The sequence below is a fragment of the Perognathus longimembris genome, chromosome 13, assembly GCF_023159225.1.
Source record: "Perognathus longimembris pacificus isolate PPM17 chromosome 13, ASM2315922v1, whole genome shotgun sequence".
Taxonomy (NCBI): domain Eukaryota; kingdom Metazoa; phylum Chordata; class Mammalia; order Rodentia; family Heteromyidae; genus Perognathus; species Perognathus longimembris.
The window spans coordinates 58275841-58303416 of NC_063173.1; the positions used below are offsets into that span (position 1 = coordinate 58275841).

Sequence of the window (27576 nt, forward strand, 5' to 3'; positions counted from 1 at the left end):
CTCCCCGCCCCGGCCCCGGCTGCCGGAGGACCCGGAGCTGAGGCGCCCGAGCCCGCCGCGGCGGCCGGGACGATGTGGTTCTTTGCGCGGGACCCAGTCCGGGACTTCCCGTTCGAGCTCAGCCCGGAGCCCCCCGAGGGCGGCCCACCGGGGCCCTGGGTCCTGCACCGAGGCCGCAAGAAGGTGAGGTTTGGCGCCGCTCCACAGGCCGCGGCCGACCTCGGCCTTGCCTAGTCCGAGTCGCCGGCCCCGTCGCGTCGCGCCCGGCCTGACGTGGCGGCGACCGGGGCTCCGGGGCAACGGGCCGGGGAGGGGGCGGGCAGTGCCGACGTGGCGGGAGGAAGGGCTGAGGGGTCACGTGGGCCCGGTGAAGTCCCTCCGGGCCGGCCCGGGGCCGAGGCCGGCGGGCGGCCCTTCCCCTCCGCTCGGATGGGGAGCCGGGGAGACCCAGGCCGAGTCAGTGGACCGTCTGATCCCAGGCCACAGGCAGCCCGGTGTCCATCTTCGTGTATGACGTGAAGCCCGGCTCGGAGGAGCAGACCCAGGTGGCCAAAGCTGCTTTCAAGCGCCTCAAAACTCTCAGGCACCCCAACATCCTGGCCTACATCGATGGGCTGGAGGTATCTGCTTGCCATCTCTTGTCTCTCCCTCCTGCCTTCACTCAGCCTGTCCCTCCGCGCCCATCTGTGGATCTCAGCACCCCCATTTGGTTTCTGCTCCTTCACTCTCTCACTCCCTCCTTCCTCGTGTCCCCATCCCTGCCCTGATGCCCCGTCTCCCTCAACAGACAGAAAAGTGCCTCCATGTAGTGACAGAGGCCGTGACCCCCCTGGGAATGTACCTCAAGGCACGGGTGGAAGCTGGAGGCCTGAAGGAGCACGAGCTGTCCTGGGGGCTGCACCAGATCGTGAAAGCACTCAGCTTCCTGGTGAACGACTGCAGCCTCATCCACAACAACGTCTGCATGGCTGCTGTGTTTGTAGACAGAGCGGGCGAGTGGAAACTTGGGGGCCTGGACTACATGTACTCAGCCCAAGGCAATGGTGGGGGACCCCCACGCAAGGGAATCCCTGAGCTTGAGCAGTATGACCCCCCGGAACTGGCGGACAGCAGTGGCAGAGCCGTCAGAGAGAAGTGGTGGGTGTTCTGGAGGCTTCTGCGTCTTTGCACCCCTACACTAGCTGGCCCTTCCGGGGGCCCCTTCCTGCGCAGCCCCGCCCACCGCTGAGCAGACACGCCCACCTCCCACTGCTGGGGAGGGAGCCAGGCCTTGCGAGAGGGGCCTTTCCCGAGGCTCCCAGAGTGGTTGGAGGCTGCGGGGTTAGATGCTTCTGAATTTGAAAACCTTTTGACCTGGGGTACATGTCCTTAGTTTCGTGTGTGTGTGTGTACTAGGGCTTGAACTCAGGGCCTGGGTGCTGTCCCTTAACTTTCCCTTAAGGCTTGCGTTCTTCCTTTTTGAGCCATAGCTCTCCTTCTGGCTTTTGGTGGTTAATTGGAGAGGAGTCTCATGGACCTTCCTGCCTGGGCTGGCTTCAAACCACTATTCTAAGATGTCATCCTCCTGAGTAGCAAGGCTTACAGGTGTGAGCCACGGGTCCCCGGCTCACCCTTACAGTTCGTCTGTTAAATGGGTTGAAGGAAACCAGTTGGCTTAGGGTTGATGGGCTAGCTGAAGGCCTGCCATGTCGCGGCTGCCAGGTTGTAGACGGGCCCTGGTGAATCCCTGACTGGGAGTTATTGCCACAGGTCAGCAGACATGTGGCGCTTGGGTTGCCTCATCTGGGAAGTCTTCAATGGGCCCCTACCTCGGGCAGCTGCCCTCCGCAACCCTGGGAAGGTAAGCAGGCCGCCCCTGATGGCTCCGCCCCATGCCCTTCCTGCTGTCTTCCTCCCTCCACCCCCTTCCCTGACACCCAGCCTTCCCTTACAGATCCCCAAATCCCTGGTGCCCCATTACTGTGAGTTGGTGGGAGCCAACCCCAAGGTGCGTCCCAACCCGGCCCGCTTCCTGCAGAACTGCCGGGCACCCAGCGGCTTCATGAACAACCGCTTTGTGGAGACCAACCTCTTCCTGGAAGAGATCCAGGTGAGTGCCCCCGCTCACCTGGGCTTTGCCCTGCCTTCCTTGCCACGGCCCCCCGTCCCACTTTCCAGGGTCTCTTACAGTCTCTGAAGGCAAACATGAACTGTGCAGTTAGGCCCTTTAGGGACAAACCTGGCTTAGCCCTGATGACAGTGCCTGCTTCGTAGAGGAACAGAGAGGAGTCCAAGAGTTTAAAGTACGTCCTAGCCCAGTTCTCCACGCTGTCCGTGGAGATGGGGCCTTGGGCTCCTGAGGAAACCAAAGCCGCAGGTGCTCAGGTCTCTCGTATGACAGGATACAGTGTTTGCGTAGGACATCCTCCTGTGCTCTTTATTTTGGGTAGGGATCAAACCTAGAGACCTACACTTTTTTTTTTTTTTGAGTCCTGTAGTCTTTTAATCATCTCTGGGTGAATTATAAAACCTGTGCAAACAGTAATTAAACTGTATTGTTTAGGGAATAATGACAAAAGAATATATCTCTGCATGCTCAGTACAGTTACATTATGTATTTATTTATTTTTGTGCCCATCCTGGGGCTTGAACCAAAGGGCCTAGTCGCTGTCCCTGAATTTTTTTTTTTTTTTGTGGCCAGTCCTGGGCCTTGGACTCAGGGCCTGAGCACTGTCCCTGGCTTCTTTTTGCTCAAGGCTAGCACTCTGCCACCTGAGCCACAGCGCCACTTCTGGCCGTATTCCATATATGTGGTGTTGGGGACTCGAACCGAGAGCTTCATGTGTAGGAGGCAAGCACTCTTGCCACTAGGCCATATTCCCAGCCCTGTCCCTGAATTTTTGTGCTCAAGGCTAGTGCTCTACCACTTGAGTCACAGCTCCACTTCTGGCTTTTTGGTGTTTAATTGGAGATAAGAGCCTCACAGATTTTCTGTCTGGGCTAGCTTCAAACTGTGATCCTCAGATCTCAGCCCCCTGAGAAGGTAGGATGACAGGAATGTAGTGCCTGGCTCAGTACAGTTACTTTCTTTCTTTTTTTTTTCCTTTGCTGGGCCTGGGGCTCGTATTCTGGGCCTGAGCACCTGGGCTTCTTTTGCTCGAGAGTAGTGCTCTGCCACTTGAGGCACAGCACCACTTCCTGCTTTTTCTGAGTATTTCATTGGAGATAAGAGTCTCATGGACTTTCCTGCCCAGGCTGGCTTCAAACCACGATCCTCAGATCTCAGCCTCCTGAGTAGCTAGGATGACAGGTGTGAGCCGCAGGTGCCTGCCCTCCTCTGGCATTTCATTTGATTTAAAATTTATTTTTGGACTCAGGGCCTGAGCACTGTCCCTGGCTTCTTTTTGCTCAAGGCTAGCACTCTACCACTTGAGCCAAAGCGCCACTTCTGGCCGTTTTCTATATATGTGATGCTGGGGAATTGAACCCAGGGCTTCATGTATACGAGGCAAGCACTGTACCCACTAGGCCACATTCCCAGCCCTATTCTGGCATTTTTGATCCATGGTTGGTGGGATCCAGCCCGTGGGTATGGAGGGGTGCTCTGTGGAGTTGGGCACACAGCAGGTGATCACTGACTGCCCCATCACTCTGGAACTCCATACAGCATCTGGCTCTGGTCTTCAAGGGGGCCCCACCCCTACTGGTATGAGGGTCAGGCAGGAGAATCAGACCTGGATCTGCCCTTAAGGACCTAGGAAGAAGTGACCAGGCCAGATGCCTAAGTTTGGGAGCGAAACAGCAGACATGTCAGTGACAAAACCTGTCCTCCCTGGGTTTGGATGGAGGGAAATGGGGTGGGGGGTCCCAGAAAGGACCCTCAGAAGGCTGGGATTTGAGCTGGGGTCTGAAAGTTGGAGCCAGGGGATGGTGAGAAGGAAGAGGGACCAGCACATGGGAAGATGGGGGCGGGCACCCCCTGCTTCACCTCTGAAGCTCAGTGTCCATCTCTGTAAGGGGGGAGTCACCGCACCCACTGGCTTCTAGCGGTGGGGAGCAAAGGCAAGAGCTCTGCCTGTCTACCGCCCCCACCCAGCTGTGGGGACCACGGGGGGGGGGGGAGGTGGAACCCGTCAAGATGGGGGCAGAAGGGAGACAGGCACTTGCACAGACCTCGGAGGAGCTGAACTGGGGACGTCGTGGCGGGGGTGGGGGCCAGAGCAGCGGGGGCCCTGGGCTGCACCTGGGAGAAGCTGCTTGGAACTGCGCCTGTGGCCTCCCGGCCAGCGTGGAGGCACAGGAACCCCGTCACATGGAGTTTTCTCCTTGCTGGCCCCGCCGGCTAGGCTGCCCTTTCCTGTAAAGCGTGTCCACAGGGAGGGGGCTATTCCAGCTGCCCCCCCAAGATGTGGGAGCACAGCGTCCCGGGCCTCCCTCCCGGTGTCGAGGGGAGCTGTGGGGGGCGCGGCTGTAGCTCCCTGTGTCGTCTTGGGTCCCTCTCTGGGCTTGTCTTCTACCCCCACTCCCCAACTCTGGGCTCACATCCCGCCTTCCACACCAAACTGAGCTGCTTGAAGGCAACCCCACTAGCCTTTTCCGTTCTTTTCATTTTTTGTGGGTTGTGGGGCTTGAACTGGGGGCCTGAGCACTGTCCCTGAGCTTTTGTGCTCAAGGCTAGAACTCTACTACTTGAGCCACAGCGCCACTTCTAGCATTTCTGCGGTTTCCTGCTCCATCTGGCTTTGAACCGCAATGCTAAGATCTCAATAGGATTGATTGTAAGGTGTGAGCCGCTGGCTCCAGGCTAGACTTCTCTTTCTTTTCTTTCTTTCTCTTTCTTTCTTTCTTTCTTTCTTTCTTTCTTTCTTTCTTTCTTTCTTTTTCCTTCCTTCTTTTCCTCCCTCCCTCCCTCCTTCCCTCCTTCTCTTTCTTTCTTTCTTCCTCCCTCCCTCCCTCTCTTCCTCCCTCCCTCCCTCCCTCCCTTCCTTCCTCCCTCCCTCCCTCCCTCCCTCCCTCCCTTCCTTTCTGCTCAAGGCTAATACTCTCCTACTTGAGCCACAGCACCACTTCCAGCTTTTTCTGTTTATGTGGTGCTGAGGAATCGAACCCAGGGCTTCATGCATGCTAGGCAAGCACTCTAGCACTAAGCTATAGTTCCCAGCCTGGACTCATTTTTTCTATTTGTATTTTTTGTGATACTGGACTTTGAACTCAGAGCTTTGTGCTTGCTGGGCAGGTAATCTACCAGTTGAACCACAGCTCCACTTCTGGGTTTTTTGCTGGTTACTTGGAGATAAAAGTCCACAGAACTATTCTGCCTAGGCTGCCTTCAAACTGTGATCCTCAGATCTCAGCCTTCTGGGTAGTTGGGCCACCAGTGCCTGGCCTTTACTGATTAACTGGCTGATTGAGATTGAGCCATATTCTATAGCTTAGGCTGGCCTTGAATTCTCAATCCCCTTGCCGGAGCCTCTTGGGTTTCTGGGATTGTAGACATGTAGCATTGTGTGTAGCATTTGGCCCCTCTTGTTTTTGGAAACAATCCTCACAGTCTCAACATGAATATGACCCAGCCTGGCCTGAGATTCCCTGAGTAGTCCTGGTGCTTGCCGGCACTTTTGGCTGGTGATTTTGACCCTCAGTCTCCTCCCTTGTGAATGGGAGCAGGACCATCTCTTTGGGGTAAAGTGCAGCAGAGGTGCTGTGGCTGCTTCTTAGCTGTGCATCTGGACTCGCTCCTTGGCTCTCTATGCCTTGTTTCCTTGATGGTAAAGTGAGAAATGCGCTGTTAACTACTTAATAAAGTGGGGAGAGTTATTTGAGAGATGCCACGTGGCTATGTGTAAAGGTTTCAGCACAGTCTGCTCAGGAAGCTTGAGTCAGGGATGTGACAGGTCTTGGAGAGGTTAGGGACCGTGCAGTCCCTCTGGAGACTTGAATTGACAGCCTGGCCTGTTTTAGCTCAGTGCCAGGACCAGTCTCTGGGTAAACTGCACCTACTTCCTGTGTTGCCCAGGCCTGGCAAAAACAAACAAACATGTGGATAGCTAGATGTGAGTGGCTCACACCTTTAATTCTAGCTATTCAGGAGGCTGAAATCATAAGGATCAAGGTTAGATGCTAGACAGAAATGTCTTCTAGGCTCTATTTTCAGTTAACCAAAAAGAGCTAGGCTGGAGGCGTGGCTCAAGTGGTAAGAGCACCAGCTATGAGTAGAAAAAGCCAAGTGAGAGTTTAAGGTTCTAAATTGAACCCTCAGTACTAGCAAAAAGAAGCAAACCCCAAAACATATGGTTGTTGCTGATAGGCTCCCGGTGTACCAGTTGGTAACTTTTTTTTGTTGATCTTGGGACTTGACTCAGGGCCTGCACACTGGGGTTGCTGAGCTCTTTTTGCTCAAGGCTAGTGCTGCCGCTTTGAGCCACGGCTCCACTTCCAGTTTTGATGGTGGCTAATTGGAGAGAAGAGTTTCATGGACTTTCTTGTCTGGGATGGCTTCAAACGGCACTCCCCACATCCCAGCCTCCTGAGTAGCTAGGATTACAAACATGAGCTACCAGCACCCAACAACTTTTCTTTTCTTTTTTTTTTTTTGTAACAGCATGGGGCTTGAACTTGGGCTCACATTTCCCTTCACTTTGCCCACTCAAGGCTGGCCCTCTCCTACTTGAGCCACACCTTTAAGTTCAGCTTTTTATTGGTTAATTGGACCATAAGAGTCTCTGTTTTTGTTTGTTTGTTTGTTTGTTTTTGTTTTTTTTGGCCAGTCCTGGGCTTGGACTCAGGGCCTGAGCACTGTCCCTGGCTTCTTTTTGCTCAAGGCTAGCACTCTGCCACTTGAGCCACAGCGCCACTTCTGGCCATTTTCTATATATGTGGTGCTGGGAAATTGAACCCAGGGCCTCATGTATACGAGGCAACCACTCTTGCCACTAGGCCATATCCCCAGCCCAAGAGTCTCTGTATTTTATTTGTCCAATCTTGTTTCAAATCCTCACATCTCAGCCTATTTTTTTTTTTTTTTTGCCAGTCCTGGGCCTTGAACTCAGGGCCTAAGCACTGTCCCTGGCTTCTTTTTGCTCAAGGCTAGCATCTTGCCACTTGAGCCACAGCACCACTTCTGTCCGTTTCTATATATGTGGTGCTGGGGAATTGAACCCAGGGCTTCATGTATATGAGGTGAGCACTCTTGCCACTAGGCCATATCCCCAGCCCTCAGCCTCCTGAGTAGCTAGGATGTAAGTAGCTAGGTATAAACCACTTATTTGTTTTGTCAGTCGTGGGACTTGAACTCTGGGCCTGGGTGCTATCCCTGAGCTCTTCAGTTCTAGGCTAGCACTCTACCACTTGACCCATAGCATCACTTCTGGTTTTCTGGTGGTTAATTGGAGATAAGAGTCTCACGGACTTTCCTGCCCCTGCTGGCTTTGAACTGTGATCCTCAGATCTTAGCTTCTTGAGTATCTAGGATTATAGGCATGAGCCACCGGCGCCAGGCTCTTTTAAAAACAATTTTAATGGGTTTCCTCTTCTGCCTTCATACATGAATATAAGACCTTGTTTTTGTGTGTGTGCCAGTTGTGGGGCTTGAACTCAGGGCCTGAGCCACTGTCCCTGAGCTCCTTTTGCTCAAGGCTAGTGCTCTACCACTTGAGTCACGGAGCCACTTACTGCTTTTGAGTGGTTAATTGGAGTCTCACAGGAACTTTTCTACCCTGGCTGGCTTTGAGCTGTGATCCTCAGATCTCAGCCTCCTGAGTAGCTTGGAGGCGGGAGCCATTGGTGCCTGGCCTGAATATAAGATCTTTTATCACATTTGCCCCCATCTCCTTCTCCTTTCACTGTTCCTGCTGGTGTGCATTTTCTGGCTGGAGCCTCAGAGGTGGAAGAGTTACCAGGAAGAAGACTGTGAGGTGGAAAAGTTGCCCCCTATTTTATAGATGGAACACTTGCGCGGGGTCACGAGGCAGGTAGGAGAGCTAGGCTTTGAACCCAGGCAGTTAGGCTCTGGGACTCCACTCGGGTTTCTCCAGGCTGGGTCTGACCTCTGTCCTTTGTTTCCTCAGATCAAAGAGCCAGCCGAGAAGCAAAAGTTCTTCCAAGAGCTGAGCAAAAGCCTGGACTCCTTCCCCGAGGATTTCTGCCGGCACAAGGTGCTGCCCCAGCTGCTGACTGCCTTTGAGTTTGGCAGTGCGGGGGCCGTGGTCCTCACGCCCCTCTTCAAGGTCAGTGGGACCGGGGGGCCCTGGGAGAGGGAGGCCCGAGAGCCCCAGCGTCTCAGGAGCTGTGGGGACCAGCAAGCGGCCACAGCATCCGAGCTGCCAGGGAGAAGGCCTCAGGCTGGGGACAGCCCTGCCCTAAGGGTGACCTTCCCCAGCCCTGTCAGGACAAACTACAGCTCACAGGGGAGGAGCTTCCGCCTGCGCTGGTGGCTTAGGGCCCGTCCCCTAATCAGCTCTGGAACTCCTGCCCTCGGAGGCAGCAGCTGAGATTACAGGTGTGCGCCGCCAGCCCCCAGCCTGCCCTTCCTCTTGGCCACTCGGCTCCTTGATTCCTGAGGCCGGATTCTCCCTGCCTCCATAGCCCTGGCCACCCTCACCCGGGCACCTGTCCATTCCAGCGGACTCCTGTCCTTGAAGAGAGTGGGGACAGCCATTCAGTCCCAGTTAGCTGGATCCTCAGAAGCTGTGGGCACGATTCTGATTGCATGCGTTATGCAGGCACCTATTTGTCGGGACGGTCGCAGCTTTCCGCGGCCTCCTGGAAGATGCAGAAAGATGAAGGCCCAGTGTGGGCACAGGAGGCTGTCGAGGAGATAGTGCCACCTGCCCCGTCCCGCCATGGGTGTGGCTGAGCCCCCCTTCCGCCCCTCCCCGCAGGTGGGCAAGTTCCTCAGTGCTGAGGAGTATCAGCAGAAGATCATCCCCGTGGTGGTCAAGATGTTCTCGTCCACGGACCGCGCCATGCGTATCCGCCTCCTCCAACAGGTGGGAGCCCTGGCTGGGCCCGACCTGCCCGCGGGAAGCGCCTGCCCCGCGTCCAGCTCTAGGCAAATGGAGAGAGCCCCCGCCCTGCCTGCACTGGGACCCCAGAAGCCCTTGTCCTGATCCCTGCACAGGGGAGGATGGGGGAGGCCAGCAGAGGTGGAGGCGGTGACGGAGCGCACTGCCCAGGCTACAGGGCTCAGCTCCCCAGCGGCTCTGCCACTCTGACCCTCTAGGCTGGGGATGCATCTCTTATCCTGGGAGCATCAGATAACTGGGGTTTGGGGGCGTGGGGGGGGGTTGGGGGACAGAAAGAACAGATAGCAATCCCAGGTACTGCTTCTGGGTACCAATCCCTGTCCAACTACCAAAACCACGAGCCCTCCCAAGGCCGAACCTGTGGGTCAGGACGCTGGCCTGGCCAGCCAGAGCCAGCGCATGGGGACCCCAAAGCCGGAGTGGCCCTGTGCGGGGCGTGGCGGGGCAGGATGTGTCCTCACACCCTGCCCTGGGCCGCAGATGGAGCAGTTTATCCAGTACCTCGATGAGCCAACCGTCAACACCCAGGTCTTTCCCCATGTGGTGCATGGCTTCCTGGACACCAACCCTGCCATCCGGGAGCAGACGGTCAAGGTGGGTGTGGCCGGGCCAGGAGAGGCCCTGCTGGCCTTCCAGGGTGTAGAGGGGGCTCTCCAGGACACAGACTTGGGGCTCAGCCTGTGGGTCTGAAGTGCCGGGCACAGAGTGGGGGTTTCATGACTATAATTCTAGCTACCTGGGAGGCTTGCAGTTTGAGGCCATCTTGGGGGGAAAAGTTCCTGAGACTCCCATCTCAACAATAAGAAGCTGAGTGTAGTGATGAGCACCTGTCATTCCAGCTATAGGAGGGAGCATAAATAAGAGGATGGCAGTCCAGGCTGGCCTGGGCAGAAAGCAAGACTAATCAAAAACAACCAAAGCAGTCAGGCACTGGTGGCTCACGCCTGTAATCCTAGCTACTCAGGAGGCTGAGATTAGAGGGTCATGGTTCAAAGCAGCCTGTGCAGGAAGGCCCGTGAGACATTTATCTCCAATGAACCATCAGAAAACCAGAAGTAGCACTGTGGCTCAAGTGGTAGAGTACTAGCCTTGAGCTGAAGAACTCAGGGACTGCACCCAGGCCCAGAGTTCAAGCCCCAGTACTAATTAAAAAGAGAGAAAGCACGCAAACAAGCAGTCTACTGGGTGCCAGTGGTTCATGCCTATAATCCTAGCTACTTAGGAAGCTGAGATCTGAGGATTGTGGTTGGAAGTCAGCCAGGTAAGAAAATGTATGAGGGCCTGGGAGTGTGGCTTAGTGGTAGAGTGCTTGCCTAGCATGCATGAAGCTCTGGGTTCGATTCCTCAGTACCACATACACAGAAAAAGTCAGAAGTGGCACTGTGGCTCAAGTAGTAGAGCGCTAGCCTTGAGCAAAAGCAGCTCAGGGACAGTGCCCAGGCCCTGAGTTCAAGCCCTAGGACTGGCAATCAATCAATCAATAAATAAAGAGACTAGGGTAGAGGCATGGCTCCAGTGGTAGATTGACAGCTGTGAGTGAAAAAAAGAAGAAAAAAATCTCAACTGTCTTGAGTACAAGATCTCAGCAAAATAGGCAGCCAATGGGATGTGGCTCAGTGGTAGAGCACTTGCCTAGCATGCATGAAGCTCTGGGTTTGATTCCTCAGCACCACATACACATAAGAAGATGGAAGTAGTGCTGTGACTTACGTGGTAGAGTGCTAGCCTTGAGCAGAAGGAGCTCAGGGACAGTGCCCAGGCCCTGAGTTCAAGTTCCAGGACTGGCAATAAAACAAAAGGGCTGCGAATGTGGCTTAGTGGTAGAGAGCTTGCTTAGCATGCATAAAGCTCAGGGTTCGAGTCCTCAGTATCACATACACAGAAAAAGTCAGAAGTGGCGCTGTGGCTCAAGTGGTAGAGCGCTAGCCTTGAGCAAATGAAGCTCAGGAACAGTGCCAGGCCCTGAGTTCTAGCCCTAAGACTGGCAAAAACCAAAACGAAACAAAATGGGCAGCTGACAAGGTCAGAGGACCTTGCTTCTGGAAAAGCAGAAGCAGAAGTGCTAGGGACAGAGAAGGAGGGGCTGTCATGGCTGCAGAGGGGTCAAGTGTGGCCATTAACTTCAACTTAGGGGACCACAGTGGCCTCAGCCTGGGCCCGCTGGGTAGAGCAAGCAGATGGGAGCGGAGCACAGTAGGGAGAAAGCAGAGGACAGTCGAGCCCGCAGTGTGGTCATGCCTCTGAGGCTTACTGTAAATGGGGGACGGTGAAGTGGGGGTCCCCTTAGCTTGCCGAATGAGGCAGGTCCCGGCCTGGTGGGTGCGGCAGGGTTGTGGCAGGCTCCCAGGAGCCTCTCCTCTCCCAGGAGGCCCGTCCTGCCAGGCCCTGCGGTACTCACTGTCCTCTTCACCCACAGTCCATGCTGCTTCTGGCCCCAAAGCTCAACGAGGCCAACCTCAACATGGAGCTCATGAGGCACTTTGCCCGGCTGCAGGCCAAGGATGATCAGGGCCCCATCCGATGTAACACAACCGTCTGCCTGGGCAAAATCGGCTCTTACCTCAGCGCCAGCGTGAGTGTCCCGAGAGCCACCGCAGGCCACGGCTTCCTCCAGGGCCGGGAACCCCGTGGGTGTAGCTCTCCTCCTTGCCGCCGAGGCCTGGCACCGGCCGGAGTTCTCAGGCATAGTGGGCTGTGCCAGTATCAGGTGGATCTGCAGTCTGAGCCCCAATCGGCCTGACCTCAGGACTGTTTCCCCTCAGCCGGAGTTTGTGACCTGGGCTTAGAGTGGGTGGGCCCCGAGATCCACAGACCCAGCGGAGGCAGCTGCTGCCCAGGCCTCAGGTCCTGAGACAGTAAGTTCTCATTTACACGGCTGGTGTCGGTTCACATTGTTAGGCTTTGGGGGTCCCATGATGGCTCATTCAGGGACACTCTGGGGAGGTTCTGGGAGTAATGTCAGCTCTACAACCCATCCTCTTCCAAGACTAGACACAGAGTGCTCACCTCTGCCTTCAGCCGGGCCACGAAGGACCCGTTTCCACCGTCCCGGGTTGCGGGGGTCCTGGGCTTCGCGGCCACCCACAACCTCTACTCAATGAGCGACTGTGCCCACAAGATCCTGCCTGTGCTCTGTGGCCTCACTGTGGACCCCGAAAAGTCTGTGCGGGACCAGGTGAGGCTGGGAATGTGGCTTAGCGGTCGAGCGCTGGCCTCCCATGCATGAAGCCCTGGGTTCGATTCCTCAGCACCACATACACAGAAAAGGCCAGGAAGGGCTGTGGCTCAAGTGATAGAGTGCTAGCCTTGAGCAAATGCAGCTCAAGAACAGTGCTCAGGCCCAGAGTTCAAGTCCTGGGACTGGAAAAAAAAATGCTGGAGGCAGCAGCTCAGTCCCTTGCTACCCCACAGGCCTTCAAGGCCATTCGCAGCTTCCTGTCTAAACTGGAGTCCGTGTCGGAAGACCCCACCCAGCTGGCGGAAGCGGGTGAGTGCCCTTGGCCGGGGTTCCCTCTCCCCCCTGGCGGCTCTGCAGCTGGGGGGCGGTGGGGAGTTCACTGTATCAGGCCTCCCCAGGGCCTGAGGTGCCCTAACCTGCCTCTGTCTCCCCCACTGTTCAGAGAAGGACGTGCACGCGGCCTCCAGCCCCGGGGTGGGAGGAGCCGCGGCCAGCTGGGCGGGCTGGGCCGTGACAGGGATGTCCTCACTCACCTCCAAGCTGATGCGCACGCACCCCGCCGCCACGCCCGCCACGCCCACCGAGGCCAGTGCTCCCCAGCGGTCACCGCCCGAGGGTAAGCGCTCCAGCCCGCCCACAGGAGGGGCTACTGTTGGGCTGGGTAGTGACAGGGACGCAGAAGATGGAGTGGGGTCTGGTCTCCCTGTGGGCTTTCCCCTCAGCACCTGCCCCAAGATCTCCCTGACAGCTCAGGGACCTCTTCCAGGACACCCTGCCCCGGCCCCCGCCTCTGTCCCTGCCACTCCCACAACCTCCAGTCACTGGGAGACGCAGGAGGAAGACAAGGACGCGGCCGAGGACAGCAGCCCTGCCGACAGATGGGACGAGGAAGACTGGGGCAGCCTGGAGGTGAGTGGGGCCGAGCCCTCCCAGCGGCCCCAGGGTCCCCTCCGCCTAGAGTCTGACCTGCCCCCCTCACGGAACTGGCCATTGTGAGCCAGCGTGAGCCACCGAGTCCCCCTTCGAGCCGAGGGCCACCAGGAGCCGGGGCAGGAAATGGCCCGGAGCCCTTGAACCTCTGCGTGCCTTCCCACCCAGTCCCCCCACCCTTTCAGTGTCCACCCAGCCCCAGGGTTGGTGGGGAGAGCTCGCTTCCTGGTCTCCACCCAGACCAAGCCCACTGAGTACTTCCGGTCTTCCCCGAGGCCCAGAGGGCAGGCCCTGGGGCAGCTCCACCTCACCTCTGGCCCCAAAGGGTGACAACAGGTTGGGAGTCAGCTTATCAACTTTGTTTTTATCTTTTTTGCCAGTCCTGGGGCTTGGACTCAGGGCCTGAGCACTGTCCCTGGCTTCTTTTTGCTCAAGGCTAGCACTCTACCCCCTGAGCCACAGCGCCACTTCCGGCTTTTTCTGCGTATGTGGTGCTGAGGAATTGAACCCAGGGCTTCATGTATATAAGGCAGGTGCTCTTGCCACTAGGCCATATTCCCAGCCCTTGGCAGTTTTACTGACCGTGTAGTGTGCCCCATTCCCTCACCACAGCAGGAGGCTGAGTCTGTGTTGGCCCGGCAGGATGACTGGAGTGCCAAGAGCCAGGACAGCCACGCTGGGCAGGTGAGCTGGGTTAGGCCGCCGGCTGTGGGTGGGCAGGACCTGGCCCTTCTCATCAGGTGATCAGCTGCCCCTCCCTTCCCAGGCCAGCCCCCCAGAACGCAAAGCCCTGGAGTCAGACTGGAGCAGCTGGGAAGCCGAGGGCTCCTGGGACCAGGGCTGGCAGGAGCCCAGCTCCCCAGAGCCCCTCCCTGAAGGCACCAAACTAGCCAGCGAGTATAACTGGGGTGGCAGTGAGCCCAGCAAGGGTGACCCCTTCGCTGCCCTGTCTGCGCGTCCCAGTGCCCAGGTACTGGTTGGGTGTGGGCTCAGGGCTGGGTGGGCCTCAGTGAGGAGTGGCCACCGTCACAGCCCGCACTTCCCTTTACAGCCCAGGCCGGACCCGGACTCCTGGGGTGAGGACAGCTGGGAGGGCCTGGAAGCCGGGAGCCGTGAGTACTTCCCCCCGGGAGGAGACGGGGGTTCGGGCCGCCAGCCCCAGGCCGGGCCTCGGGTGGGGAGCGGAAGCCCGGTCCTCATCGGGCCTCCTTCCCATCCTCAGGACAGGCGAAGGCCGAGATGGCCAGGAGAAAGCGAGAGGAACGGCGGCGAGAGATGGAAGCCAAACGCGCGGATAAGAAGGCGGCCAAGGGCCCCATGAAGCTGGGAGCCCGCAAGTTGGACTGAACCCCCCTGGGCCTTCCAGCCACAGAGGGGAGGCCCTGCGGATGTATTTATTGTACAAACCATGTGAGCCTGGCTGGCCTGGCCGGGCACATCTCATGTGTACATAATCAGAGCCACAATAAATTCTATTTCACACCCCTGGCCCAGGTTGTCAGCCCCGGCCAGACTGCTGGTGTGAACACCAGTGCCGTGAACGCAGGGTACAGGCGCGCTCCTCAGGGAGGACGGGGACAGGCGCCCCGAGACCCCACACAGCCTGTGAGCTGGGTGGCCTGCCCTCAGCACCTCTAATGTTGGGGTGCCTGGAGAGGTCTGTGAGCCCAGAAGGTCCCCGGGTCCGTGTTCCAAGGTTAGACCAGAGCAAGACACCACACTCCCCCTCCCCCCATTGTCAGTCACCACAGAGAGGCTGGAGGGCGCCATCAGCGGCGGCGCTGGGGCACGCAGGTCCCGTGCGGGCGGCTGCGCACGTAGCCAGCTTTGCAGACGCAGCGGAAGGACCCACTCGTGTTCACGCAGCGCTCGCTCTTGCACAGGAGCCCGCGCTGGTTCAGCTCCCGGCACTCGTCAATGTCTGCAGGTGGCGGTAACAGGTGTGAACTTTGCCTGGCGTCCAGGCCCGTCGCCGGCCCCGCCCCTCCACAGGCCCCGCCCCCACTACTCACCCACACAGCGGGCGCGCGAGGCGTCCAGCTGGAAGCCCGCGGACACTGGCACGCCGCCGGCCCCGCCCCTCCTCCGGCCACGCCCCTCCTCCGGCCACGCCCCCACTACTCACCCACACAGCGGGCGCGCGAGGCGTCCAGCTGGAAGCCCCCGGGACACTCGCACACGGCGCCGCCGGGCCGAGGCACGCAGCGCCCGTTCACACAGCGGCACTCGTCCGAGTCCTCCTCGGAGCTGTCCTCATCTGCAGGAGCGGGCGGGCGGGCCGGGAGGATCAGCGGAGCCCCCGCCCCGCCCCGCCCCGCCCGGCCGGCCTCGCGCCGCCTCACCTCGGGGCGCCTTCTCCAGCAGCAGGGGACTCGTGTCCCAGAAGGAATTGCTCTCGCTCTGCGACGGACACTGCGCCTGGGACGCTGGAGCGGGGGCGGGGTCACCGGCGAGCCCCGCCCCTGCCCGCGCCCCGCCCCGCCGCCCGCCAGCCCGCTCACCCGCGCTCCGGGGTGGGCACGGACGGCACTGGGCGCCCCAGCCGCGGCCCTGGCGACAGCAGCAGTCGTCGAAGGTGAGGGCGGGCCCGGCGAGCGGCCCCACGCACATGCCGTCCTCGCCGCGCTGGCTCCAGCACACTTCGCGCCGCTCGGGCCCGTGCTCTGCGCGGGACGCGGTGTCAAGGAGGGGCGGGGGGCGGGCGGGGGGCGGCACCCACCTTCCTTCCTCCACACTGGCTGGAGGCGGCGCCCCCGGCACGCAGGGCCAAGCACGCAGGGCCCCCTCGCCGGGCTCTGGGCCCGGGCAGCGGGGCACGAGTGGGGTGGCGAACGCGGCCTAGCCTGCACCCCGTCCCCTCCCGGGCCTCACCCAGGTCTTCGGGGATCAGACACTGGCGCTGCGCCGGGCTGTACTCGGCCGGGGGCGTGCAGGCGCAGCGGTAGCCGCCCCGCGTGTTCTCGCACACTCCATTCCGGCAGTTGGACTCGTCCAGGCACTCGTCCACGTCTGCGGGGAGGAGGGAGGGCGATGAGGGCGGGGCCGGGCGGGGGGAGGGGGAGGGAGAGCTAGGAGGGCGGGGCGAGGCGGGGCCGGGCCTGGAGGGGGGGGCTGCGTGGCTGGGGCCGCGCTTACCCACGCACTCCAGCAGGTTCCCGTCGTAGTAGAAGCCCTGCTTGCAGTAGCACTCGTAGCCCGGCTGCGTGTTCACGCACTTGCCCTCCTTGCAGATCTCCGCCCCGAACAACACGCACTCGTCAATGTCTGTGGGGTGACGAACGCGGTGGGCGCCCAGCCGCGGCTGCCCCGCCCGGGGCGGCTCCGTTGCACCGGGAGCCGGGCTTACAGCGAGGGAGCCCGCGGACTGCCCACCAGGACAGGCCCCGCCCACGGCCCCAGGCCGCGCCCAGGGGCGGCGGGCGTGGCCGGCCGGGGATGGGCGTGGTCCACATGCGGGTGGGCAGGGCCAGCGCCAGGGTGAGCAGTGGCTTTCCAGTTGCTTTCCAGACTGCAACGGAGAGCCCAAGCCAATGTGGGGCCGGGGGAGGCAGAGGGCTTACCACGGTGGGCTGGGATGCCATAGTTGACAATGTTGTTGTCCTGCGTGTAGCCCTTTCCATCTGGGCACAGACTATGAAACTCGGCTGAGGGTCAAGAGGCCATGTGTAGGGAAGAAAGGAGGACTTAGCTCGCGCCTGCTGGCACCAGAAACAGTCTGGGGTTGAGGGGGAGAGAAGGAAGGGACTAGGAGGGGGTGAGGGGTGGGGAGAACAGACCATTTTCCCCGTTTGACCTGGGAAGAGGCCTGCCTGGCTCCTGACCTGAGCTGTAAACTGGACAGGGGTAGATTTCGCAGTGGTCTCCCCAGCCAGCCCCCAGTGAGCAGCAGCACTCTTGTTGGGTGACGTTGGTGGCCAATACGCTATCGCAGAACACCGTGTCATCGAAGTTAAGGTAACACTCCTTCTTGTGGTAGGGTTGCTCCACCTCTGCGGGGGGGGGGGGGGATTGCAGGTCCAGTCATGGGGCTGGTGGCCTTGGGCAGTCTGTCCCCCCATGGCATTACTCTGCCCGCCCCCCTTTCCCTGGCTTCCTTTCTGGCTATGTGAAAGCCAGGGGCCTTGGGGAGTCCTTAGAGGTTTAGCCCCCCACACTTCCCCAGGCAAAAGGAATTACTTCCTGTACCCAGGACGCAGGAGGGTGGGCTCAGGCCACCTGTGCGGTGTGTGTGTGGGGGGAGATCTAGGAGGATACTCACCCTCACAGCCGTGCTGGTCCTGGGTGGGTGTGAAGCCCTCCTGGCAGACACAAACGTAGGAGCCCTGCAGGTTCTCGCAGGCTCCGTGGGGCAGGCACAGGCCAGGGTCCTGACTGCACTCATCGATGTCTTGGGGAACAAGAATTGCCGCAGGAGTGGCTGTAAGGATCCCTCCCTTTTCCCTGGCGTGCGCCCCAAGGGCCTCACACAAGTTCAGAACCTGAGTTTCCACTTTAATTTCAACATGCACAACAGTACATTGTACGTGCGTGTGGTGGTAGAGCATGGTGGATGGACACAGTGTCTACTGATCACCACGCCCTGCCATCCCTCTCAGGCGCTCCTTAGCCAGCCCCTCATACCTTGGCACTTCCTGCCACCCACTAGCCGGTACCCTTGGGGACAGAGACATCTGTAGGAGCCATTGGTGTTGACGCAGTCACCCCCAATGCAAGCCGCAGGGAAGTCACATTCGTCAATGTCTGCAGAGGACGAAGGAGGCGGAGGATCTCAGGGACTGACCCCCTACATGCAGCTGCCAATGCTCCCCCAGCCTGAGCAGTTCCCATACCCCTATACCACATCTTGGCTCTGGAGGGGGACTAGACCTGAGCAGCAAGCATAGGAGGGGCAAGGAAGGATAGGCCAGTACCCCAAGTCCAGGGCTCCTCACCCTCACAGTGGTTCCGGTCCCTTGACAGATGGTAGCCAGAGGGGCACTGACATTGGAAGGAGCCTTGCGTGTTGGTACACATGCCATTGTCACACACGTCCCCAGCTTCACACTCATCCACATCTGTGCAGCACAGGGGGAGCCGGAGGGTCCGAGGAAGGCCTCTGCCCATGGACCCCAGCACCAAAGTAGGGGCCAGCAGAGCTACAGGAAGCACTGTGCCCACACACGGCTCCCACGCACTCGTGACCAAGCCAGGTGCTCCCTGAGCCACCCTCCCAGCCTCTCTCCTCACCCTGCTCTGGGTCTCCCTCTCCCGCACCCCCCACCTTACTGTCCTCCTCCCCACCTGCCCTGTAAGTGTGTCCACAAAAGATCCGCCACATGTTCCCTGTAGCCTGACCCCTTGCTTGTAGGAGCAGGTCCGCCTCAGCACTCCACACCCGCCAGAGCTTCGTGCACGCTAGGCAAGCACTGCACGAAGCCACATTCCAGCCCATCGTCCATTGGTCTTACAGGGAGGCCCACTCCGACTTCAACCGGGGAATGGATGGTGGGTGGCCCGACGTGCACGCTGGAACTCACCCAGGCAACTGCGACCATCGGGGCTAGGTGCATAACCCTGGGCGCACGTGCAACGGAAGGATCCCGGGAGGTTCTCACACCATCCAGGCGTGCAAGGGCTGCCCTCAGCACACTCATTGATGTCTACCGAGAGAGCTGGCTTAAACACTGGGGACCTGGCCCAGCGTTGGGGGTTTCCCAGGAGGCCCCGCCTCCGCCAGCCCCGCCCCTGCCCACCTGAGGCCAGGCCCCACCCTCGCCGTGGCAGGCCCCGCCCCTCCGTCCTCAGTAGCCCCGCCCTCACCGCGGCAGGCCCCGCCCCCCTGGCTGCGGTAGCCCGGCTGACAGGCGATGCACTTGAAGCTGCCAGGACTGTTCTCGCACTTGCCGTCGGGGCAGGAGTTCGGGTCCCGGCACTCGTCGACGTCTGCACAGGAGGGAGAAGAGGGCGGCTGTCGCTTGTTGGCTCTCCGCTCCCTCACCGAGCAAGGCGACCCGAACCCCGCCAGCGCCAGGGCTGCGCGCGCAGCCTCCTGCCCTCCAGGCCGAGCGAGGGTCCAGTGAGGCGCTCCGTGCGTGCGTGCGTGCGTGCGTGCGCGCCCCTCCCATCGGGGCCGGCGCTCCACCACTTGACCCGCGCTCTTCTTCCGGCTTCCCGGCGGTCGGGGGGGCCGAGGGTCTCCCGGGGCCCCCGCCCGGGCTGGCCGGGGCCCCTACCTTCGCACACGGGCGGCCGCGAGGCCTTGAGCCGGTAGCCGAAGTAGCAGTTGCACTTGTAGTGCCCGGGGAAGTTGATGCAGAAGCCGCCGTCGCCGCACAGGTGCGGCTTCGCGCACTCGTTCAGGTCTGCGCGAGAGGGGGCGACCCGGGTGTTCCAGAAGGCTCGGGGGCGGAGCCACGCACCGGCCCGCCCGGGACGCCCGCGGGCTCACCCACGCACGAGCGCCCCCCGGCGCCCACGTGCAGCCGGTAGCCGCGGTTGCAGTGGCAGTTGTAGGAGCCGCCGGTGTTCATGCAGATGCCGCGGCCCGGGCCGCAGGGCTCCGCCTCGCACTCGTTCACGTCTGCAAGGCCGGGGCTGCGTGAGGGGGGGGGCTCTGCCCCGCCCTCACCCACGCCGCCCCCCCACCCACGCAGCGACCCCCTCACCCACGCCGCCCCCCCACACACGCAGCGACCCCCTCACCCACGCCGCGTGAGCCGGGGTCCTCCGCCCCGCCCCCTCACCCACGCCGCGTGAGCCGGGGTCCTCCGCCCCGCCCCCTCACCCACGCCGCGTGAGCCGGGGTCCTCCGCCCCCGCTCCCCTCACCCACGCCGCGTGAGCCGGGGTCCTCCGCCCCGCCCCCTCACCCACGCCGCGTGAGCCGGGGTCCTCCGCCCCGCCCCCCTCACCCACGCCGCGTGAGCCGGGGTCCTCCGCCCCCTCACCCACGCCGCGTGAGCCGGGGTCCTCCGCCCCCTCACCCACGCCTCGTGAGCCGGGGTCCTCCGCCCCGCCCCCCTCACCCACGCCGCGTGAGCCGGGGTCCTCCGCCCCGCCCCCTCACCCACGCCGCGTGAGCCGGGGTCCTCCGCCCCGCCCCCTCACCCACGCCGCGTGAGCCGGGGTCCTCCGCCCCGCCCCCCTCACCCACGCCGCGTGAGCCGGGGTCCTCCGCCCCGCCCCTCACCCACGCCGCGTGAGCCGGGGTCCTCCGCCCCGCCCCCTCACCCACGCCGCGTGAGCCGGGGTCCTCCGCCCCGCCCCCCTCACCCACGCCGCGTGAGCCGGGGTCCTCCGCCCCGCCCCCCTCACCCACGCCGCGTGAGCCGGGGTCCTCCGCCCCGCCCCCTCACCCACGCCGCGTGAGCCGGGGTCCTCCGCCCCCGCCCCCCTCACCCACGCCGCGTGAGCCGGGGTCCTCCGCCCCGCCCCCCCACGCCGTGTGAGCCGGGGTTCCTCCGCCCCGCCCGCGGCCCCCACTCACCCACGCAGTAGCGGTGCTGAGGGTGCGAGCGGTAGCCCGGGTGGCAGTGGCAGGAGTAGTCGGAGGGGCCCGGGATGCACTCGCCGTGCCCGCAGATGTTCTGGTTCAGCCGGCACTCGTCCGTCTCTGTGGCCGGGCAGGGCCGGTCGGCAGGCGCGCTCCCCCCCGCCCTGCACACCCGGACACCCGGCGGGCCCCGCCAGGCGACCTCACGCCCCCCCCCCGGGCCCGCAATGCAATCCGCATGCAGGAACACTCCGAGTCACCGTCCCCTCGTGTGTCCCCCCAGCCCCCAAGCCTTCCCAACACCCCAGGCTCCAGTGGCCTCCCACCTTCAACCCCAAGCTTCAGCCACAGTCACTTCAACGCTGTTATCCCGGGGACAGGAGTGGCTGACTACCTCCCCTCCAAAGGCTGGCAGAAGCCGGGGTCCCCGGAGCCCCAACTTGCACAACAGCTATTCACCCGGTGTCAGATGCAGTGGAGAATAGGGCTGAATTCTGCTCCACCCCAAATGGACACAGCAGTTTTCTGCCTGGAAGGTGCCACCTCTCCAAGGGCTTCCTGAACACGGGCGCAGCGTGCCCTGTCCCCCCCCCCCCCCACGAGCCCCAGGGCAGCCGCCTTCCACCTACGCCCAGGAGCTCATCTAGGCTCAGGGGTCTGTCAGGCTGGCAGCTCTCTTGCGGCTTTGGAGCCCAGTGGATCTGAGGTTTGGGTCGGGCGCTGCTGTGTGTTGTTGGGTGAGTTACTAAGCCTCTCGCGCCTTCAGTTTGCTCATCTGGAAACTGGGGCAAGCAATGCTCACTTCAGAGTATGGGAAGGTTGAGTGTGTGTGTGTACTGGGTCTTGAATTTAGGGCTCTGGCTCTCGACCTTATCATTCAAGGCTAATGATACTCTACCACTTGAGCCACAGCTTTGGCTTTGGTTATTGGAGAATAAGAATCTTTTCTCCCCAGGCTGGCTTCAAACTGCAGTCCTCAAATCTCAGCCTCCTAAGTAGGTAGGGTTACGGGTGTGAGGTTTTGGGTGTTTTTCTTTGGGGGGGGGGTTATGTTAAGAGAGGTTTGCTCAGTCTGAGCTGTTGTTAAGGAGCTTTCTCACTTCCCATAGCCTCTGGCAGCAAACCTCTGCCTGCTTCTTGTCCAGAAACATGAATCTTAGTGTAGTTTCTCCCTCCTCCACCGGTGATTCATACTTCTATGCCTTCGCCCAAACTGACCTCCCTCCTGGAATGTTCCTCTCTGAAACCTGCATGCCTCTCCCTTCCGCACCGTCCTCCTCCTCCCCCTCCCCCTCCCCCTCCCCCTCCCCCTCCTCCTCCTCCTCCTCCATCTCCACCTCCTCCTCCCCTCCCCCTGCGCCCCCATCTTCCTTCTTTTGTGCCAGTACTCAGGCTTGAACTCAAGGCCAGAGTGCTGTCTCTCAACTTTTTCACTCAAGGTTAGTGCTCTGCCACTTGAGTCACAGCTCCATTTTTGGCTTTTTGGTGGTAAACTGGAGATAAAAGCCTCATGGAATTTCCTGCCCAGGCTGGCTTTGAACTGGTAATTCTTAGCCTCCGGAGTAGCTAGGATTACAGGTATGATCCACCAGTGCCTGGCTCCTCTTACTTTTTTTTTTTTTTTTGCCAGTCCTGGGGCTTGGACTCAGGGCCTGAGCACTGTCTCTGGCTTCTTTTGCTCAAGGCTAGCACTCTGCCAACTTGAGCCACAGCTCCACTCCCGGCTTTTTCTATATACGTGGTGCTGAGGAATCGAACCTAGGGCTTCCTGTATACGAGGCGAGCACTCTTACCACTAGGCCACATTCCCAGCCCCTCCTCTTACATTTGTAACAATCTTCACAGTCTTATACAGAAAGCTTTCTCTGCTTGCCAGCCTCTGTATCATCACAACCTGCAGAGTTCCTTTTTCTTTGGCTTGTTCTTTCAAAACATTTGAAACATACTAGATTTTTACTTATTCTCTGATTTAGTTAACTGTAAAGTCCACCCCCGGGAGGGCTCCATGCAGATGCCCCTGTTTAAATCTGAGCCCAGTACCTGAGTTACCTAGGTAACTGGACACCTGGAGGCCATTACCTCCCCTCCTCTGGGGTCACATCCGACCCCCCTGGCCACACCTCCCACCTTTCCCTATACAACCCGGCTCAACATGAGTCCCGCTCTCTTTCCTATTCTGACTCTCTCTCGCCCTCTTTTTCCCTTCTTCCTTCCCCTGTCTCCCCACACCTCCATCTGGTGTGGGCTGGCAGTTTGCTCTCCCCCAATAAACTCCTTTCTGCCCGGACCATGTGGCGGTTTCCTTTCTAGTGAACCTTAGTTAACCCCCTCATCTCTGCAGCATGTGTGGGCGACCGTGGGTTTGTGAGATGGGCCAGATGTGCGTGGGTCACTGGGTTTATGAGATGGGTTAGATGTTTCCTTATCTGTTTTGTGTTTTTTTTTTTGGTCTGTTCTGCAAGGACAGGGATTTCTTTTCTGTCTGTTTTGTGTACTATACGAACGCCAGCGTCTCACCAGAACGTGGCATGTAAAATAGGTGCTCAACAAGTCCGAGCTGAGTTCATGAGTGCCCTTGGATTAGGCCGGCAGCCCCACGACGGCCCCACGCGCGGCTCGTCTGAGGGTAGGGGTGGGACCTGGGCCGTTCGCCGCCCAGCGCTGGCAAGCGTTAGCATGCTGGCGGGAGAGAATGAGGGAGGGCAGCACCAGGAGGAGAAACGAGCTGGGGGTGCGGCCTCCTAGGTGTTAGGGAAGCAGCCCCCGGGCGGCCTCACCTGTGACCTGGGTAGGGGCCATCTCCACGGCGCTTCGGGAAGGAGGCAGGTCCGGCAGGAAGCGGTGCAGGGTGGGCGGCGAGGGGCGGGAGAGCAACTCTGCAGGGCAGCCACACGAGCTCCTCAGAGGGCCAAGGGTGACTGAAGTCCCGTCCCCCACCCCACTCCAAAGGTCCCCCCACTTCCCAGGGACTTGATCCCCAGCTCACCCGGGAAGGGCCGCGCTGGAGAGGTGGTGGCGGTGGTGTGGCTCTGTGGCACGGACCGCTCCTCGCTCGCCGGCTGTGGGTGACAGCAGCGTGAGCCCCGCCCCCCTCCACCTCCACCCCTCCCACCTGGGTGCTCCTACTCACTGCGTCCGTGGTCACCCCTAGAAAGGAAGAAGATGGAGGTATTAAAAGCTGAGGTGGGAGAAGAGATCAGGCCTGGGATCAGCAACTGGGTGTGAATTAGGGCGGGTCTCGTGTGTGTGTGTGTGTGTGTGTGTGTGCACGTGCACACACACTGGTATCGGGGTTTGAATTCTCAAGCAGTGCACTCTTGCTTGGCTTTTTTCCTTAAGACTGGTGCTCTATTACTTGAGCCATAGCTCTACTTCAGCTTTTTGCTGGTGAACTGGGGATAAGATTCTCTCAGATTTGTCTGCCCAGGCTGGCTGGCTTCCAACTGAGATCCTCAGATCTCAGACTCCCGAGTAGCTAGGATTACAAGTGAGCCTGTGTGTGGCTATGGTAGGTCTTTAAGAGTTCAAAAATCATATCCCCAGGGCTGGGAATATGGCCTAGTGGCAAGAGAGCTCGCCTCGTATACATGAAGCCCTGGGTTCGATTCTCCAGCACCACATATCTAGAAAACGGCCAGAAGTGGCGCTGTGGCTCAAGTGGCAGAGTGCTAGCCTTGAGCAAAAAGGAAGCCAGGCTTGGCAACGTGGCTACTGTATACTTTCTTGATACATTGTATATTGTATATATGTCTACCTGACCTAGAGAAGGGAAAGAAAAACAGGGCATAAGATATCACAAGAAATGTACACACTGCCCTACTATGTAACGGTACCCTTTTTGCACAACACCTTGTCAAAAAAATTTGTGTTCAATTAATAAATAAATTAAATTTAAAAAAAAAGGAAGCCTGGGACAGTGCTCAGGCCCTGAGTCCAAGCCCCAGGACTGGCCAAAAAAAATCATATCCCCAGGTTAACTGTCGGGGAATAGATTCCTGGATTAGGTGTGTTTGCGTAATGATCAAAGGCTAGGTCTGGTTAAGCAAGATCCTGGAGTTACAGAATGAAGATTAGGCAGTTAAGTGGCACTGTGGCTCAGTGTGGTAGAGCGCTAGCCTTGAGCAAAAGAACTCAAGGATGCCCAGGCCCAGAGTTCAGGCCCCATGACCAACCAAAAGGAAGGAAAGGAAGGAAGGAAGGGAGGGAGAGAGGGAAGGAGGGAGGGAGGGAGGGAGAGAGAGAGGGAGGGAGGGAGGGGAGGGAGGAAGAAAGGCAAGGCAAGGCAAACTGGGCACTAGTGTCTCATGCCTGTAATCCTAGCAACTCAGGAGGCTGAGATCTGAGGATCACAATTTGAAGCTAGCCCAGACAGGAAAGTCTGTGAGACTCTTAGGTCTAATAAACGACTCAGAAAATGCCAGAAGTGGTGCTGTGGCTCAAGTGTTAGAGCACTAGCTTTGAGCCAAAGAAGTTTAGGGACATCACCAAGGCCTTGAGTTAAAGTCCAAGAAGTGGCACAAAGGCAAAAACAAAAATAAAAAAAAAACAACAAAGTTAAGGTAGTTAAAATATTTTGGGGTCAAGAGGGCTGAAGGCATGGCTCACTCAGTGTTAGAACACCTGCCTAGGAAGCATGAGGCGCTGAGTTAAATCTCATACTGCCAAAAAAAATTCTGGGTCAGGGGTCCGAGGATCAGGCCTGGTAAGTGTGTGTGTGTGCGCATGTCAGTGGTTAGATTGAGAGTAGAGAATCCTGGGCCAGAAGTGTGGTAGAGAATAGTAACCACAGCTATTTACAAGGCAGGCATAGGGGTTGGAGGTGTGACCCAGTTGGTAGAGCACTAGCCAATGAGCTAAAGTGTCAGGCACTGAGTTTGAGTTCCAGTCTTGGACCAAAAAGAAAAAAAGAAGGTGGGCATAGAAGGATCAAGGTCTGAGACTGGCTCTCAGACAAAAGCTCCAGACTGGATCTGAAAGACAGCTAAAGTAAAAGGACTAGGAGTGTAGCTCAAGCGGTAGAGTGCCTGCCAAGCAAGAGAGTGGAACTCTAAGTTCAAATACCAGTACCACCAAAAATTAAAGTTAGAGAGTCAAATGTGAAGTCATGTCCGTGGGTTTTAGAGCATTAAATGTGAAGTCATATCTGTGGGTTTTTGTTTTTGCCAGTCCTGGGACTTAGGACTCAGGGCCTGAGCGCTGTCCCTGGCTTCTTTTTGCTCAAGGCTAGCACTCTACCACTTGAGCCACAGCACCACTTCCGGCTTTTCCTATACATGTGGTGTTGTGGAATTGAACCCAGGGCTTCATGTATATGAGGCAAGCACTCTACCACTAGGCCATATTCCCAGCCCATATCCGTGGGTTTTAGGACATTACATGTGAAGTCATATTGGTGGGTTTTAGGGCGTTAAATGTGAAGTCATACCCGTGGGGTTTAGGGTGTGAAATGTGAAGTCATATCTGTGGGTTGGGGGTCATGGAATCGGAGCAGACCTTTCTCTTCCTCTGTGTCCTCAGGGGATGGGGCCCGGCTGGGGCTTTCGGGGGGCTGCTGGGGTTTGGGTGGTCCATCTGGATGCAGGAACAGAGAAAAGTCACTCTCCCCCTGGATGGTGAGCGTCTGGTGGGAGGTGAGGATGTGGTAGCCCTTCCCAGCGGGGCAGATCTCCTTGAAGGCGGCTGCAACACAGAGCTGAGCGTCTGGACCGGTTCCGGCCGGCCCCCCCACCCCCACGCGGGCCCTCCGTGTGGCCTCCTCACCAGTGCCGTCCGCGGGGCAGCGCTGGCACCGTGCGCCCCAGGCCTTGCCCACGCTGCAGCAGCAGAGCTGGCGGGTGAGGCGGGTGATCAGGGGGTGCTGGCACTGGTGCTCGGGGCTCACCATGCGGAAACACAGGCTCTTCTCCTCTGGCTTGTCCGCTGCGGGGGGCCGAGGGCATGATCACGTCGTCGCCGTCAACGCCGCTCACCCCTCCACCCCGCTGCGCCAGGCCTTGCTTCTCCAGCTCCCCCGGGGGGAGGGGGGAGGGAGGGCGGATCCCCAGATTCTTCCCCCTCTGAGCTCCGCCCCTCCTTCTACAGGTGAGGGACCTGACTTTATATACGCCCCGACCCCGTGACCGCCCCGACCCCCCCCCCCCCCGTGACCGCCCCGACCCCCCCCCCCCCCCCCCCCCCCGTGACCGCCGTCTCAGTTCTCACGGGGTCCCGGCGCCACCGCTCCCGGCTCCTACCCGCTCGGAGCCTTAGCTTCCTGCCGCCAACCCGGGACTTCATTCTGACTTTATTTGTTTGGTGCTGATCCTGGGGCTGGAACTCAGACTGCTGTCCCTGAGCTTTTTTTCCCCCCCTCAGAGCAAAGCACTCTTGAGCCACAATTCCACTCCTGGCTTTCTGGTAGTTAATTGCAGATGGAGAGTGTCCTAACTCTGCTTTTGAACTGCGCCCCTCAGACCTCAGCTTCCTGAGTAGCTGACCGTCGGGAGCCACCAGCGCCCGCCTTGCTCTGACTCCTGCGGCCCGAGCCTGGCCTCCGCGCCCCCCCCCCCCCGCCCCTTCCCCTCTCCGCTCACCGATGCACTGTGTGCGGGAGGGGCCCAGGCTGTGGCCGGGTGGGCAGACGCAGCGGTAAGAGCCGGGGCTGTTGAGGCAGTCACCGTGGCGACACACGCCGGGCATCACGCACTCGTTCACATCTGTGGGAAGGGAGAGCTCGGTCCCTCTGCTCGGGGGCCATGGAGTGACGGCAGCCCGCCTGCTGCAGGAACCCCCGTGTCTCCCCCAGCCCAGCCTCGGGCCCCCTCCCGCCCCGCGGGGCGGTTCCGCTGTCACCGACTCCTGCTGGCCGTACCCTGGCAGTGGGTGCTGTTGAGCCTCTTGTAGCCCTGGGGACAGTCGGCACCCAGCTCCCCACGCACAGGTCCCGGCTTCTGCACCCCGGTGTCTGCAGAGAGAGGACAGCATGGCACGGGGTGGGGGGGGGCGCCGAGGGCGCGC

The 27576-nt window shown here is 59.7% G+C and overlaps 2 protein-coding genes across 3 annotated transcripts in view; one reads left to right on the plus strand and one right to left on the minus strand.

Annotated features, from left to right (window-relative positions):
* On the plus strand, nt 1-14598 carry Scyl1 (SCY1 like pseudokinase 1). Of its 2 annotated transcripts, none has more exons than XM_048361081.1 (17): nt 1-183; nt 480-620; nt 788-1137; nt 1750-1840; nt 1934-2089; nt 8046-8204; nt 8859-8966; nt 9483-9596; nt 11419-11574; nt 11989-12177; nt 12414-12489; nt 12623-12796; nt 12947-13089; nt 13723-13794; nt 13877-14080; nt 14162-14222; nt 14333-14598. In XM_048361081.1, the coding sequence occupies exons 1-17, from the start codon at nt 73-75 to the stop codon at nt 14455-14457; spliced, it is 2430 nt and encodes an 809-aa protein (XP_048217038.1). In that variant the 5' UTR covers nt 1-72; the 3' UTR covers nt 14458-14598. The 2 variants fall into 2 exon arrangements, with proteins under 2 accessions (XP_048217038.1, XP_048217039.1); XM_048361082.1 differs by having other exon boundaries at nt 13726-13794.
* Ltbp3 (latent transforming growth factor beta binding protein 3) overlaps nt 14429-27576 on the minus strand; it is an 18618-nt gene continuing 5470 nt past the window's right edge. The window contains exons 8-30 of the mRNA XM_048361437.1: nt 27431-27523; nt 27153-27275; nt 26341-26499; nt 26074-26259; nt 23711-23727; nt 23567-23639; nt 23358-23456; nt 20575-20700; nt 19538-19669; nt 19323-19451; nt 18910-19032; nt 18627-18749; nt 18042-18164; nt 17731-17850; nt 17369-17497; nt 16932-17099; nt 16671-16754; nt 16246-16374; nt 15982-16119; nt 15612-15773; nt 15453-15536; nt 15236-15367; nt 14429-15031 (exon numbers count right to left, since the gene is read on the minus strand). Of these exons, the coding sequence (XP_048217394.1) occupies nt 14880-15031; nt 15236-15367; nt 15453-15536; nt 15612-15773; nt 15982-16119; nt 16246-16374; nt 16671-16754; nt 16932-17099; nt 17369-17497; nt 17731-17850; nt 18042-18164; nt 18627-18749; nt 18910-19032; nt 19323-19451; nt 19538-19669; nt 20575-20700; nt 23358-23456; nt 23567-23639; nt 23711-23727; nt 26074-26259; nt 26341-26499; nt 27153-27275; nt 27431-27523 (2804 nt within the window). The 3' untranslated portion in view covers nt 14429-14879. The remainder of the gene's footprint in view (nt 15032-15235; nt 15368-15452; nt 15537-15611; nt 15774-15981; nt 16120-16245; nt 16375-16670; nt 16755-16931; nt 17100-17368; nt 17498-17730; nt 17851-18041; nt 18165-18626; nt 18750-18909; nt 19033-19322; nt 19452-19537; nt 19670-20574; nt 20701-23357; nt 23457-23566; nt 23640-23710; nt 23728-26073; nt 26260-26340; nt 26500-27152; nt 27276-27430; nt 27524-27576) is intronic.

Excerpts from the sequence above, each read along its gene's own strand:
- Scyl1 (XM_048361081.1), top strand. The coding sequence starts at position 73 with ATGTGGTTCTTTGCGCGGGACCCAGTCCGGGACTTCCCGTTCGAGCTC. Across the intron at positions 8,967-9,482 it reads GTATCCGCCTCCTCCAACAG|ATGGAGCAGTTTATCCAGTA; the intron begins GTGGGAGCCCTG and ends CCTGGGCCGCAG. Across the intron at positions 12,797-12,946 it reads CCAGCGGTCACCGCCCGAGG|GACACCCTGCCCCGGCCCCC; the intron begins GTAAGCGCTCCA and ends GACCTCTTCCAG.